This window comes from Netta rufina, assembly GCF_964035555.1.
Source record: "Netta rufina genome assembly, chromosome: 1".
NCBI classification, from domain to species: Eukaryota; Metazoa; Chordata; class Aves; order Anseriformes; family Anatidae; genus Netta; species Netta rufina.
In genome coordinates, this window is record NC_140123.1 from 160300234 (window position 1) to 160316511 (window position 16278).

Consider the following 16278-nt stretch of genomic DNA (forward strand, 5'->3'; position numbering starts at 1 on the left):
AAATATTCTCCTACAACACAGGAGAGTAAATAAGGGAATTGGAACGATGGGCTGAGGCCAATGGGGTTCAACAAAACCAAGTGCCAGGTACTACACTTTGGCACAACCCCACACAGCGCTACAGGCTTGGGGCAGAGTGGCTGGAAAGCTGTGCAGAGGAAAAGGCTCTGGGGGTGTGGGTGGATGCTCACCTGAACACGAGCCAGCAGTGTGCCCAGGTGGCCAAGAAGGCCAACGGCATCCTGACTTGCATCAGGAATAGTGCAGCCAGCAGGAGTAGGGAGGTGATCGCCCCCCTGTGCTCTGCTCTGGTGAGGCCGCACCTCGAGTGCTGTGTTCAGCTTTGGGCCCCTCACTACAAGGACATGGAGGCCCTGGAACATGTCCGGAGAAGGGCTACGAAGCTGGTGAAGGGTCCGGAGCATAGGTCCTGTGGGGAGCAGCTGAAGGAACTGGGGTTGTTTAGGCTGAAGAGAAGGCTCAGGGGAGACCTTATTGCTCTCTACAACTACCTGAAAGGAAGGGGTGGGAAGCTGGGGGTCAGCCTCTTCTTGCAGGTAACTAGTGATAGGACTGGAGGAAATGGCCTCAAGTCGCACCAGGGGAGGTTCAGGTTGGAGATGAGGAGACATTTCTACTCAGAAAGAGCAGTCAGGCACTGGAGGGGAGGTGGTGGAGTCACTGTCCCTGGGGGTGTTTCAGGAAAGGGTAGACGTGATGCTTAGGGACACGGTTTAGTGGGCAGTAGTGGTAGTATAGGACAATTGGACCACATGATCATGGAGGTAGGTCGTTTCCAACCTTAATGATCCTATAATTCTATTATTCTGACACTTTTTGTACAGATCAACACACAGACAAGTAGACTGAGCAATAAAAAGATTTATTTTTCAGTTGTCAGATACTTGAAGTTATTTTCATATTACTGTGAAAAAAAAAGAAAGCTATGCACAAAGAGTTATGCCATCCACCAGTTACTTTTCCATGTTTTTAAATTCCATGATTCACTACATCTTATACAGCTTCTTTGCATGTTCCATGAATTGCTTGTAAGAAAACAGTTCTCCCAGTTCCAGAGATTTAGTGATTTTGCAGTAATACTTGGGAGGTACAAAATAGAAAGTACCAAATTTGATTCAGAAAGTTCATTTTAAGCTAAATTAGTACCAAAGCAGCAGATCATTTATGGCATAATCAAGCACACATATGAATGGTTTGCAGTATCAGTCTTTTTTCAGCAACTAGAAAATTTCAAAGCAATCAATAAATTTGTCACTGATCCTGTTTCAAGTCTTTGCCCACAAGCATTGATGTGACCGGGTGCATACAGGCTCTGTGCTCTAGGAATGTCTTGACAGTCAGATCTCGAGACTTGTCAAAATTGTAGAGATCCCTGAAAAAACAAAACAAAACAAAAAAGCACAGCGTTACAAAAAAAGAATCCGTGAAAAAACAGTATAATGCAGATTTTTCTCAAAGTTTTACTTTTATCTTGACAGCCTCACATTAAGAGACATATTGAGAAACTAGTGTTTCCTCTCTTAAAAAGTCAGCAAGTGGAACGTGACTCTGAAGATAAGCTTGTTGGCAGTATATAGAAAATCGTTTTATCACTATAAAATATAACAACACAGTGTCAAGACATATATTCCATTATACTAAAAATGCCAACATTGTTAGCTCCTACAATTTGGAGATTACTTTTACCTGAACAAGGGCCGAGTAAACTTCATCCTCCCTTGATCTGTTGCCATTTTTAGAGCCAGAGGAATAGCTTCTTCCCACTTGGACTGGATACAGAGGCGTAGCCATCTGAAAAAAAAAAAAGAAAATGTTATTTTTCATTTGCAGTTGTCTTATGATTCTGTTTCCATAAATGCCATAGACAGTGCTGTGTGCTCATGGACTAGAATTTCAGCATATATAAAATACTAACATAAGTGCAATATAAAATATTTAGTGTCTGAGTGGCAGGTTACAAAGTGGACTTTCTCATAAAACACAAAAAAAAGTTTCCAAGTTTCTCCAAAATTGTTTTTTTACTGTGGCTATATATTTTTTTTTATGTTAGAGTAGCATCCAGTTGCATCACTCAGAGCTGAATTATAAAGTAAAGTACTTTCCACATTTGACCAAGTTACCAAAAAACTTGAAGAAAAACTTGAAGAAAAAAACTTGAAGAAAACAAAATTTAAAAATATAAGAAAATATTCTTTCAAGAAACAAGAACTATACTTACCAGAACTATACTGTATGCTTAAAAACATTTAGTTTTGTTAATGATAAGAAGTGAAGAACTCTAATTTAGCAATAAGGCAGAATAACTATCACTACCACAAATGTACCCAAGTATGTAATTCTTCTAAATATTTGTGAAGATTACTTTTGTTCCCAAACAAACAAACAAAAAAAATTAAATTAAAAAAAGCATTTATTTTTAAACACGTGGCCTGTTGTAACAATGCACATACAAAAAAGAAGTTAGGATGGCATAAAAAAAATCAAGCCCTGTAGCAGAAGGCTTTCCCTATTTGTTTAGAGACTTCTCTTGATATGTGCTTATTTTGAAGAGACAAAAGCTTTGTAATAGCAGGCATTAAAATGTGACAAAAGAGTTGTGTTGGAAAATAAACACAAAACAAGCAAACAAAAACAAACACACACACACCAGCACATCAACAGAACTCATTAGGCCAGCCCGGAAGATCTAGTCCTGACTGACAAATGGAAAGATTTTTCAGTATCTTTGAGTCAAAGAGAGGCTCATTAGTGTATTATCCAATACCACCCCCAAAATAAGTTATCAGGTCATCAGGCTCCTTTGCAAGCATGACAGATGTGAATAAAGCACAGCTAATCCACTGCTCCCTTCCCGTTGTTCTACTAGACTATATTTACCCAATTTATAAGTAACAATACCGCTCTGGTACGCAGGTTTACACATACACATAAATAGTAATGACTGCATCAGAGCTATAAAACAGTATAGCTCAGATCATTTCTGAGGCAGGACAGTTTGTTTTATGGAAGCATTTAAAGTGAGAAAAAATGTCCATACTAGAACAAACCTGAATCGTATTTCAGAATTAGTTATAGCATTGAAGTCATATACTTGCTGCATTCGTTTAACATGTGACACTGGAAGAGGAGCCTAAAAAAGGAAATTGCATAGTCAGAAATAAGACAGAGGCATGCTTCATTCCACACACTCCAAAAATAAACAGGTTCATTCAAGAAGATTGATGCTACAAAGGATTTAAAAGCTTACCATGATAAATATTTGAATTTGCTCCCTTCACCTCTTCAGAACATTAGAGAAGGGGCAAGGAATAAGCGCAATGGTTAGCAAATTCCCACATCCAGTACTACCAAAACGTACAAATCTTGAACTAATTTCATTCTGTTTCATTTACAGCATTTATAGCTCATTTGCAGGTCGCAAACACCACATACAGACAAATTCAAGCACCTTCTAGTTTTGTTTTTATTTTTCAATCCAAAGTAGTTCACATGTTGTTCATCAGCTGAAGGACCAAAAGGTAAGTAGGGCTGATGCTTTTAGAGACTACGTATGGTTAGAGCAGGTTATTTTAGCAAGACTTAAGAGAACATTTAATTCCAAAGAGCATTTGGTCTTCTGTGCCTGCTTTTGTGATACAAGAATCAGGTTACCACAGGCATGCTTTTACCTCCAGCAGCAACTGTCCCAGGAACTCGATCAGCTGATGAGATGACATTTGCTTCAGGTCTGTCGAGCTGAATGAGCCCAAATCACTCTCTTTTGCCTAAAAGAGAATGGTTTACTTAAGTTTCTAATAGGTATTTTAAAGCACAAACAGGTGTAACTCTGTTTCAACATCTGCATTTCCTTTTGCTCTATTTCCCATAAAAACACATCAATTTGTATCCGCACAGTAGATACTACAAGATTCTACTGGTAGGAGGTAAGCCATTGTCTGACACTTGGTATTTCCTTACTTTCACTTCTACTTGTTTTCTCTCCACTGATCTTTCTGTCTCCCCTATCTTTCTATTAAAGTCACATGAAAATCAAATACTTTGTTTTCTCAGTGTAAAATTTTATAGAAAAAGTTAAAGACAATATACAAGTAGAGTGAAAAGCCACAAGGCAACAAAAGGAAGGTACATTGAATCCTTTGTTAGTTGTATGAGTTTAATGGTAAAAATTATGAGATAATTGTATGGTTATTAGGTATTTATTACAATTTATGCATTTTAAGTTTTGATGAGAAATACTTCCTAGCCCTAGTGTAACGTAGAGGTATTATTGCTATATAATCAGTAACATAGAGATACCTCTTTTTATGTTTCTCATCAAGCCATAATAACAGGGTTTCAAAAAGAACATTCCCAGTTTGGTTGTTACATACACGTAACACAAAGCTGGCTGTGTGCCTTGGGGAAAAAAAAAAAAAAAAAAAAAAAAAAAGTACTGCACTTCACGTACAGAAGTTGTAGTAAGTCCACAGACTCCATGATGAAAGGCTAGTATACAGAATGCAAAATCCCTGGCAGCAATACTATCACCATAATGAATGCATTCTCTCTCAGCAAATGATAGATTCCAGAAGAGAATGACTCACTTTGTGTATAGAAAATTAGCTTTTCAAGACACAGAGATATTAGCAGAATTCTTGAACCACTCACTTTGATCCATCTTTGGCTCAAGGCAACGCAGGCATTTGCTAGTGTCATATCATATCTGTCAGAGATTAAAAACAAAGGATCACACTTTGGAAACACAAAACGCTTCTGTAATGTTTTTACAAGAACGCTTAGAAATTGTTTTCAAATGTCTCCACTTCTGTTCATTGTAGGCTCCAACTCAATATGGCAATATAATTCACAAACGTTCAGTTATCATGAAATGTATTTTTGTTTTAGTTACAAGCATCTTGTGCATAGGTGACACTATACATTGATCTCACACACCTCTATAATGATTGGTATTTCCAAGTATATTGAACATATATTACAGTAATGCTCTCTTTTCACTTAGATGTTGTAACAGACTATTAAGGGAAAAAAATATACCTTTCCTGGCAAATTTCAAAGTAAAATGAATTTTCACCAGCAAAACAAACAAACAAAAATAAAAAAATGTAACAGCAACACTTTGTTCTATATAAACATCTATTTTTGCATAGTGCAAGGACATTTTCTAATAAAAGGTTTATGGGAAGACTTCTACCCTGTTTACAAACTGCTTCATGACTGTTTGAAAAATCATGTGCAATCTGAACAAGAGAAACGTATTATAAACAAACAAAAACGCTTACGTAGGCTTCACCGGTGGCATTCCTGGAGCGTGCATCCAAGAGTTCCAGTCAACTTTATCAAGAATATCTACCTACAAGCGACACAAATTCTGACTGGATTTTAAGTGTTATTTTTAGACAAAAGCATACCCTATGAAGTCTAATTTCAATCTGACTTCCCCCCCCCTAATATCCCTCCAACTTGGAGAATCTTATACACAGTACTTCAAAAACAAAACATAATAGAAATAAAATACCTCTAGGAAAAAAAGAAAAAGCATCATAATGCAAACCCATCTTTGTAAGATTCCAGACTGCATCGCATTGAGATCAAAATAAAGAGGAGAAAGAAGAAGAACTGGTCCTTAAAGAAGGTAATTCCTGAGTTATATTATAGTTTTATATAATTGAAAGGTTTTAAACACAATCCAACCTTATCCTTGAAGTAGGAGTACAAGAACTTCTTCCACTCATCAGTTCCTACGCTCTTATAAGCGAACTGCTGAATGTAAGCCTTCAAGAAGCCCATGAAGACATCTAACAATTAGAAAGAACAAACAATTGTTTCAACATTTGAAATTAAAATGGAATATAAATATAAATATAAATATACACATTTTAAGTCTGACCAACACCTACCTGGTCCTCCAAGAAGTTGCTCAAGGTGAAAAAGCAAAGCAAAGCCTTTCTCATATGGAACAGATGAATAGGCTGCATCAAGATCAATGTCACTCAGATCAGGGACAAGGTTAGTTATGGGATTTGTATCTCCAAGAGTTTTTATCTGTGACAAAGATAAAAGAAAATAAATGAATCTAGAAAGACTAACATTTTTGCAAGTCACCACTAATCCTATTTCTACAGGTATCATCAATCCAAGATAGAGATCACCTCATCATCCCAAAGTAGATAATTACAGTCACATTTGTTGCAGTCATGATCACCTGGTAAAATATTTATCCCTTTCTTAACAAAATACTGAACAAATTACTCACTCTAAATATGTGGTATAAAAAAAACAGTAAGGAAACAATAAAATATGCAAACTGCATCACCAAACACAGTGAGAAGGAGCTACGTTATCACAGACAAGAAATCTGAAAACTGAAGTTTAACTATGGTATCTAACCATGAAACTAAACAACCCTCTTGGACAGCAACAGATCTGGAATACTCTCAGCTATAACTCAACATGCAGGAAAAAATAAATCCATTATTTGCATTTGGCACTGGCAATTCTGCACTTTTGCTTGCAGATAAGCTGGTGGCACTAAGGGACATAGTTTAGTGATGGGGCTTGGCAGGTTGGGTTGATGGTTGGATTGTATGACCCTGAAGGTCTTTTCCAACTTAAACAATTCCATGACTCTACAATTTGTACAAACTTTCAGCTGCCAATTAGTATGCTAACAGATAACAATATTACAGTTTTAATACTACAGTTTAGCCACATCAGTAACAACCAAGAGAGCCTGGAAAGATGTCCACCCTTACAGAACAGCTTGAAATGTTTCAAAATGCTTAACCTATTCTCTAAGCATATTAAGCATTAGGAAGACAACATATACCTTGTAATCAACGTCGTGCACCTCTAGTAAGAAGGCGTTAGGAAAGCTGACTAGATAAGTCTTATTTGTGGGAAATGTGAAATCAACTTTATTTTATTTAGGTATATACCTAAAACAAAAGTTGTCAAAACTTTTAACATACTCACTGTATTTTGCAGTTCTCTCCAACCACCAAGGGCTTGAAAGTGCCTGAACTGCTCACCAAACAACCGACCACCAATCCTGCGTTCCAGATATACAGTATGTCCCTCATTCAGCCTGGAAATACATTGATAATGTCAGCGCTGGTAGGACAGCAAAACTCATTTCATTGGTCTTTTTATAGATTATTTTTAATACATGGTTTGCATTACATTGCATTGAATATCATACCTACCAGAAGTGCTCCCATGTTTTGTTTGTTACCAAGTTTCCTGTCCAGCTATGAGAGATTTCATGGGCAATAACCTAAAACGCAGAAAAACAGTGACAGTCTTACTGTTTAGACTCCTCTTGAAAACAAACGATCAAATCCTTATAGAAAGGAAAAATCCTAGCAGGATTACTGCACTGTGTTCACAAAGCCAACTGATATTGTATATATTGGATCTGTAAACTTATCCATATAAATATTATTTAAAGGACTAACAATGCCTTTGAATGAACCTTCTCCGGAAATAATTTTGAATTTGTAGCTTGCAAGTCCTAGAGCCACACTGATCAACAAAAATAATTCCTCTGACAGTACCATGAAGACACTCATTTATGAAGTTGTATTACAGAACGTTGGATACATGGCAAGCCATGAACTAGTATTACTTTCCCACAAAAGCAAACAATGCAGGGCTGGGATGTTCTAAAACAGCAAACAGAAAGCAGGATAGTGATGCGAAATGTACCCACGTCTAATATTTCAGTTTTCTTGGAAGAAACATCATATAGGGAATCATATTCACTTTTTAAGCAGTATATCAGTCTGGTAAGAGAGACTTAAAGAGATAAAACAGCATCCAGAGTTCTCAACTTCCCAGACAAAACAAGAATTTATTCACACCGTTCTCACAATTTCCACTTTAATGTACCCAATGCGAGTTCCAGTAGGTAGATAGATATATAGAGGAAGAAACTTCCTACAAACAATTCAGATGAAATCAATATGGTTGTGATTTTAAGCACACAGGACAAGAAGACTGCAACTGAGCAGCAGACTTCAGTCAGTCCCCTATGTATACAGTCATGTTATTTTCATCTGTTTGTTTCATAAGTGAATGTATAAAAAATGGATATATCTCCAATTTCTCTAGGGTTTACTTATAACTGAAACTCACTTTGTAAGACTTCTTGAATCACTGCATTAGCTTTTAATTCCCCCAACGAACAAGAGACTAAGTTTGCAGATATCCATTACAAAGCTAAGATGCAAATTCAACCTATGTTCTGCTTGAAGACATGAACTTATTGTGCACTTACATTTGATAGAGATCGATCACCTGCCTAAAAGCAAACAAAAAAAAAAAAGCCAAGGTAAGACAAGGTAGTTGTCAGTTCAAGTAAAACTCAATATACACCACTTACTGCAGTTCCATGCATGATCCCTAAACTCCAAAGGGGACAGAAAAATTTACAGTTCTCGGGGGGGGAGGAGGGGGAAGATTAGCAGTCTGTAAATTAACATCCATCACTTGATGGATGAGCAAGCTCTAAGGAAAAGCTAAATTTTGTCAGTGTTACACTTACCAATAGCGTTGGAGTCACAAAAGTAAGACAAGGGTTCTCCATGCCACCATAAGGAAAAGAAGGTGGTAAGACTAACAAGTCATACTGTCCCCACACATAGGGTCCTGCTAAATCTTCTGCTGTTTGCAGCATAGCTTCAGTCTGAAACAAGAACTCCCGTTAGTTTCTAATATGATTTCTGACTACAAACACTACACAAGTTATAAGCTACTGACCCCACACTTCATTCTCTTTGACCTTGGGAAGCCCCACATGTAAAATGAGCACAATGCTGCACATCAATACTTTTGTTCAGTAAGAGTTTTGTGCTGTGCTGGAAGAGAGCAGCATTTTTTGTGGTGGAAGGCAGAGAAAGGAGGACTACGGATGAACAAATCTGGACAAAACCTGAAGCTGGAGCCAGTTCCTTTTCCATTACCATGTAAAACAAGTAGTTGACAAAACAGTTCTGTTAATTACCTACCTCAGCAAATTCATAGGCTGACTTATCCACTAACTCCTTTTCAGCCCACACCAGTGTCCTTGGACCAATCTGCCTGTTGAAAGTGAAAATGCCAGCAAGACACCATGAATGGGAAATCATTCCATGGGAAGCTAACACGGACAGCATACATTTAATGTGCTCATAAGAAACCCATGATGCTGAAGAAACTTGTTACAATCTCCCTCTCCATTGCTAAAGTGACACTAGAAGAAGCTTTAGAAAACAAACAAGCCATAAATATCCACTGCTCAGGACAAATAAATGGGCAACACATTTACAGATTGTAAAATGCTGTAAGCCCTATTAAACAAGCATTATTATGGGCTAGCTTAACACATTCTTGTGCAGACAAGCAATGAGGCTGAAAATTTCATTTTCTACCTTTTGTACATAATCAGGCCTATCTGTTACAAGAGGAAAAAGATACTACTATTCCTTTAGCTTAAAATGCCCTTAGGAGATTTCAATCAACTCCAAAATCTTCAGAGTATTTCTTTATCTTACAGCAAAAGTATATTCAATAGAAAAACAATGCAAGAGTGAATCAAGATGCATATGGTTTGATACAAAGATTTCACAAGACAGTAATAAATTCAGCAAGGTGCAGTACTGTAGAACAAATTAAATACTCTGAAGATTTTTTTAAAAAGCAATTATTATTATTTACTTTATATTGATTCACTCACCTGCTTTCTAAAGCTCCAACCACTAAAGCAATCAAGTAGCAAGGTATGGGAACCTAAATATGAACACGAAAAAAAGACTTATTGTAAAGTGAGCTATCAATATCATTGATTCAAAGAAAAACAAAGTTATGTAAACAAAGAAGAATGTACATTTCTCCACAGCTTTCTGTCTTACATTATGATAAAGGCATTTTTCCCCCAAATGATATTCCTTTATCTGAAAGTACCTGTTTTATTGATCTTTCAGGTAAAGGCCACAAACTTTTAAATACCATTTCTGCTTGAAAAGAAAAATCCTGTAGCTGTAGCATAGCACAGGACCAGGTTTGGTTACTGTTCAAAAGAAAATTAGTTTTCCAAACTAACTCCAGTGTTACTAAACTTTATGGAAGCAGATAACATGCAACAGACATCTTACAAACTAGACCAAGAGTTGCAAAGGTTTTTGGCTCTACAGATCAGGTACTGTATTGAAGAGCTCCCAGATAAGGTGAACACTTTTTTCTTTTTTCCTCTCCTCTCCCCTCTCTCAAGTTTCACCATGCAGCCAAATCAACCCAGCAGCTGCTGCAGTTGAGGCTCCACTCCTCTCTCCAGCCCCTCCCCCCAGCCACTCAAGTCTGTCCATCCACCCTTCCACGCACTTATTCAGACTCTCCAGTAGTCCAGATCAACTTACTAAGGTTTTTCATTTTTTTCTGCCTGTTCAGCAAAATGAACTAAGCTCACTAAGAGATCCCATACACACCAGAGCTGTAACCCCAAAAGCGAAGAACAAAAAAGCCAGGAGAGTAAATTGAGACTGCCACTGTAGGAACACTGGAATCATTAAACTAGCTGCACCACTTAATGAAACTTCATTCTAAAAACAGTCATTTTTTAATTAGCTAGAGACACTTTCCATAAAAGCCAAAGTTTTCACCTTTTTAATAGTCTCTGTTGCCAGAATGTGCACCGCTTCAAGTTTAATTTGATTCCAATGTTCAGCTTCACTGCAAAAATCTTGGTAAGCTTAAAATTCGCAGGATCTGGTTTTCAAAATTCACTCCCATGCTATTAAATCCCACCCATTAGTTCCCAAGAATCAATGCAGGCAGAGGTGTTTCCACAGTACTAGCTTTCAGCGTATTAAACATTTCCACAAAAATCATCAGGCTTTTCTGGGAATTCCAGATAACCAGGAAACATCACCAACACCTACTGGATCGAACCTATTGTCCGTCACTTGATTTACTGGTGATATCAAAAACATATCTGAACTGGCTGTAAACTTCAAGAGTTAGGAAAAAAGACATTAGGAACCCCTCTACTAGCCTGTAGCACTCACATCCTGTCTGAAACGGTATATCTTCCGACTGCTGTCCTCTGGGTCAGGCATTTCTCCATCGCGATTGGCACTCATAAGAGCCACCAGCTCTTTAGGAACAGATACCTGAAAGAAGGTTGTGCAACCATGAGGAACTCAGTTGGCATACGGGAGAATATAATATACTAGAAGCAGCTAGAGCAAAAGAATAGCCCTGATTTGTTCTATCTGAAAATCTTCCCCTTCAGGTAGAATATGCCGTATAGAAAATATTGACTTAGGACAATAGTTAATTAACCAAAAGGACCACCTCTGACAAACGTTCAAAGTTTCACTTTCTTTAAACTACTAATCATCACAATGCACATATGTCTTTGTGCTTCTTTAAAACAATTGGACTACTTATGACAACTCTGCAAAGGTGCCCCAACTCTGTCCCAGAAAGTATTAGATATATATGAAGTAATTTCAAGTATTTTTACTTCGCAACACTTTGTTGTTTGACTGTCAGACCTTCCTGGTTTAAGACTGTATTTTTTCCTACTGCAGAACTTTTTTTCTTTTAGACATAAAGATACATGTGAATGAAAAAGAGATGATGCCTAAAGAAGTGCTAAAGAGAAGATAAGCACATTTTTGGCTCTTGCAGTAAGCTAAAAGTCATAGAATCATAGAATATCCCGAGTTGGAGGGGACCCATAAGGATCATCAAGTCCAACTCCTGGCACCACACAGGTCTACCCAAAAGTTTAGACCATGTGGCTAAGCGCACTGTCCAATATTCTCTGTTTTTATTTGAGGCCATATGCTAGCAGCTACAAAAATAAAATCATTCATTGTAGTGATGGCATTTATTTAGGCACACATGACTTAGATTCATCTACCTCTGCATAGTATGTTAGCTTCACAGCTGGTGTATCTTGGCAAGGAAGGATGGCTCTGCAATGGGTAGCCTAGAAGAAAAAACATAAAATGTAGCATTCTTTCTTACACAAAGGTTTACAAATAAACCAGTATTATATTGGAAACCTATAGAGTTCCTGCAGTGAATTCATTATCCACAAACCAATTCTTCCTGTCATTTATAGCTTACACTAGTCTTATACTGAAAGATTTTCTAAAGAAAAATCGTTAGGTAAGACATCATTAATCACACACGCTGATTGCGAAGGACTAGATGTTCTTCAGCAAGAATACTGGAGAAGGTAAAGCAGTTCTGGACCTATTAAACTGCAAACATAAAATAAAATCTCAGCAATGTTCTGATTTTAGTTTTTCTGTTTAGGGCCTTTGACACACACAATTAGAAGTTACAGGTTACTGTACTCGTCCCATACTAGCCTTCCCCTCCTGTTTAGAAACTGTGGGAATTGACATGTAAACAACAACTGTGATATGTAAACAACAACTTAGAAAAATTAGTCAACTCAACCTGGCACTGGCTGAAGAGAAACGGGTGTTTCTTTCCGGAAGTTTGCTCTGGTGTAAACCATTGGAGAGCTGAAGACTGTGGAGAGCTTTCAAAAGAAATTTCGATAATTGCTTCTTGTCCCCTGTACAATAAAGAATACAGTCAGAGAGTTTTGACAGGACTTGTGATCACTCCTGGCACTCCTCTACAAAGCTTGCTGGAAAATGTGTCCGCAGCGCTGTCTCAGGAGCACTGATAATGCAAACAAGTAGCACATTACTGCAGCTTCTCCCAGTTATGATTATAAAAAATAGTTGGTTTATTTCAATTTTGATGTCACAAGGACACTTCCATTATTGTTTTTACTAACCAGCATTTTCTCCTCTTTTACAGTTCAAGGAGAACATGGACTTTTTCTTTAAACTATTTGGACAACCTAAGTTCACACAGTTTTCCCACAACTATCTAATGACATATCTAATGAAGTATAAAATCTCAACTCAATAAGCAAATAAAAAAGCATATATTACATGCCATAACAACACAGTATTTGCACATTGTTTAAATCAAAATAATTAAATTGTGCAGTTGATATTTGATTCTGCAGAAGTGATCCTTAAGAAGAAAAAAATACTATAAATAATAATTACTAGAAAACCCTATGAGCAGTAAGGTTAATGAGAAAAAAAGTTTAAATTTAATTTAAGGCTTAAGGACTTAAGTCAAATTTAACAGCTCTGTGCTAGATCAGCATCAGCTTGCTATCAAGAGAAAACAAAACAAAACAAAAAAACAAGTTCATTCTCTTGTTTTTTGTTTGTTTTTTTGTTTTTTTTTAAGCAGAACAAAACCATGACCAGCAGCAAAAGCAGGAAGAAGTACTTGCTTCTATTATCTGTAAGCTCCATGTATAGATGCATTTCTCTCAAATTAACAATCGAATCATAAATCAGAACAAACTCCAGCAATCAAAGCTGTTAAACACTAGATAAGCCGACCAAGTATACATATCTCATTTATAACCGGCATTCCAAAGTACATATTTGACAGCAAAAGAAAAAACAATTTGTATTACCATAAGGCACACATGCTTATTGAACAGACTTCCAGTTGTAACTCTTAACCTTTCCTATCACTGTTCTATTTCAATTTATATGGAAGACTGTAACATGTGATAAGATTACAAATTCTTACAACCAAGACTCAAAACTATTTGTAGGTGTTTTTTCTTAGAAGAAGAAAGTCTGGTGATTAAAATAATCTGAAAGTTTTTTTCAGATCTGAAAAATCTGAAAAGAAACAATTCCCTATGTCTCTGCTGCTGCCTGTTTGTCCAAGGCATTCATTCATTCAATTTCACATCAAACCACCAGAGCTCTCCGAGAAGGGACTGATCTTTTATGACAGCTTCTTTTCTTCCACTTCACTTATGTTTGTGAACTGCACTAATTCACAGAGTGAAAAAAAAAAAATTAGAGTCAAAGATGAATTTGTAGGGATGGTAACCAGTTTTGAAAATGAAATGATAAGAAACAACTTACAATTTTATTCAAGAAGGGAACCTCCTTGTACAATCAGGACTTTCAGCTTTAGCACATGAGATGATACAGAGTTGTAGCATACAACTCAAACTGTCAAAACTGTATCATACTTTTGCAACAACTTTTTATTTCATGCAATTTAAAAGAGGTAAATTATCATTCTCCATGGTGTTGCCAAAATTCAAGTTCCTCTTTTTAGGGTATTTGGGTTAGGCAATACAATAAAGCTTGTATTACTTGAAAACATATTCCCAGATAATTGTAGGGGCAACCTGCACTTCTACAGTAATGCAGGATCAGTCAGTAACAGGGTCAGGAACTCCACATGCTCCACACTGGGGCAATTCCAAACAAGATATAACTCTGGCAGGTGAAGGACATTAATGATAAAAAGCGCTGGAACAACTGTGAAACAGCTCACATCATTTCACTGCTTACTTTACCAAGCCACTCTGTACATTTACAATAGAGACCAGGACACAGGTACAGACTCCCAAAGCTTTGCCTGTATCATGAAGGCCAAATATTAATTTTGTCTACAACATCGTAGAACAAATACATTCAACACCTTAATTTACAAGTCCTTTTGAAAGCTTTACACAAAGACCTTGCAAACAGGAAAGCAGCTTTTATAGCACAGCTTGGAAAGCATCTCAAAAAACAGGCAAATGTGTAAACATATACCTTCTTAGCTCAAAAGGAAGCGTGATTTCCAAGGGGGTCCCCTTGAACTTATGTTTTTCTCCAAAAGCAAATTTTGCATCCTGTCCATTCGCGGTCACTTTAAATACCTGAAGGTCTTTTGTATCCAAGACCTGTAATGAAGCAAATATTACCTACTTGTTAAACAGCACTAACAATTATCACAGCGCTCCTCAAATCATAAAGACAAGTCTATCTGAAGCTAAAAGAAGATTTAAATACTTCTAGGTAAAACTGGGATGATTAAATAACCACACTGAGCACTGGGGATCAGCATTTTAAGACAGTAGCATGGAACTTGACAAACCGGAGGGAGAGGAAGGTGAAGGCTGATTTCTGGCTATGAACGCGCCAAAAAGGGGAAACAGGAGGTTACTAAGCACACTACAAAGGCGACGGAGCTCGCATGGCTGCCGTGGAATAAGGAGGAGGATACAAGGGCGCCTGCCAAGACTTCCAGCCTGGAACTGGCTGCTGTGAGTCAAGCCCTTCAGGCAAGCACCAACAAGGCAGCGTTCACACATGCATCGTGAATAAAGCTCTGGCCTTCGTTATTAACAGAAAGGGCTTTCCCAAAACACCAGCGCCAACGCCGAGAGGGGACAGCAGGGGGAAAAGCCAACCGAAGCACCGCCGCGACGCCCGGCTCCCCCCTCACCCCCAACGGCCAGAACGGCCCGGCACAGGCCGCGGCTGCAGGGGGCGACAGGGGCCGGGGCAGCGGCTGAGGGGAGCCCGAGGGGAGCCTGAGGGGAGCCTGAGGGCAGGCGGCGACCCCATCCCCGTCCCCGTCCCCTCAGCGAGGCGGCTCCGCGCCGGCCGTTGCGGTGGTCGCTCCCCGCCCCCCCCCCCCCCCCCCCGCCGTTACCAGGCAACGCAGCGCCTCGCGCTCGGCGCGCAGGGTGAAGGCGGCCGCGCCCCGCAGCGCCCGCGCGCCGAAGTCGACGCGGCAGCGCAGGTGCAGGTGGCGCGTGAGGCAGCAGGCGGGGGACGCGAAGGAGCTGGGGTCCGCCGCCGCCATCGCCCGCGCTCTGCACGCTGACCGCCGGCCGCGCACCGCCTACCTGCGAGGGGAGGGGGGAGCAGAGGGAGGCGGTGCCGCGCGGGGACCGCTGGGAAATGTAGTTCTGCGCGCCATAGGAATCAGCGAGGGCAGCGCGGCCGGGGACTGCGCCTCCCATGGTGCAGCGCGGCGGGGGCGAGGCGCAGTGCTGGGCGCTGAGCGTGAAGAGTGATATAGCGGCTGCGCGGAGAACAACCGTTGTACAGTTCCTCGTTAGTATAGTGGTAAGTATCCCCGCCTGTCACGCGGGAGACCGGGGTTCGATTCCCCGACGGGGAGGTACAACGTGTTTTACTTCTTTTCCCCTCGCCTCCAATTTGTGAAATCGAAGCTGTTGCAAGAAAAACGTTGAAATTGTAAAATTGTACCGCAGATTTTTTTTTTTTTTTTTCCCCTAAAAAAAAGGAAACAAAGAAGAAACCTGCAGGACCGAGGCGGTCCGGACGGCTGGCGGTGCGGCTGCAGGATTTACAAGCTCAGCCGCGTCACTGAAAGAACACCTGGGGAAAGCACAAGCGGCTG

The 16278-nt window shown here is 39.2% G+C and overlaps 1 protein-coding gene across 1 annotated transcript; it reads right to left on the minus strand.

The window, feature by feature from the left end:
* Positions 1–864: 864 nt before the first annotated feature.
* LTA4H (leukotriene A4 hydrolase) lies at positions 865–15737 on the minus strand. The gene is made up of 19 exons (XM_084306167.1): positions 15562–15737; positions 14676–14806; positions 12472–12592; positions 11924–11992; positions 11061–11165; positions 9734–9786; positions 9027–9099; positions 8564–8704; positions 8297–8320; positions 7224–7294; positions 6994–7105; positions 5919–6063; positions 5713–5816; positions 5301–5371; positions 4669–4723; positions 3690–3785; positions 3069–3151; positions 1708–1812; positions 865–1393 (listed from the first exon to the last, which is right to left on the minus strand). Exons 1-19 carry the CDS (start codon positions 15712–15714, stop codon positions 1273–1275), a joined length of 1833 nt encoding a protein of 610 aa, XP_084162293.1. The 5' UTR covers positions 15715–15737; the 3' UTR covers positions 865–1272.
* Positions 15738–16278: the final 541 nt, after the last annotated feature.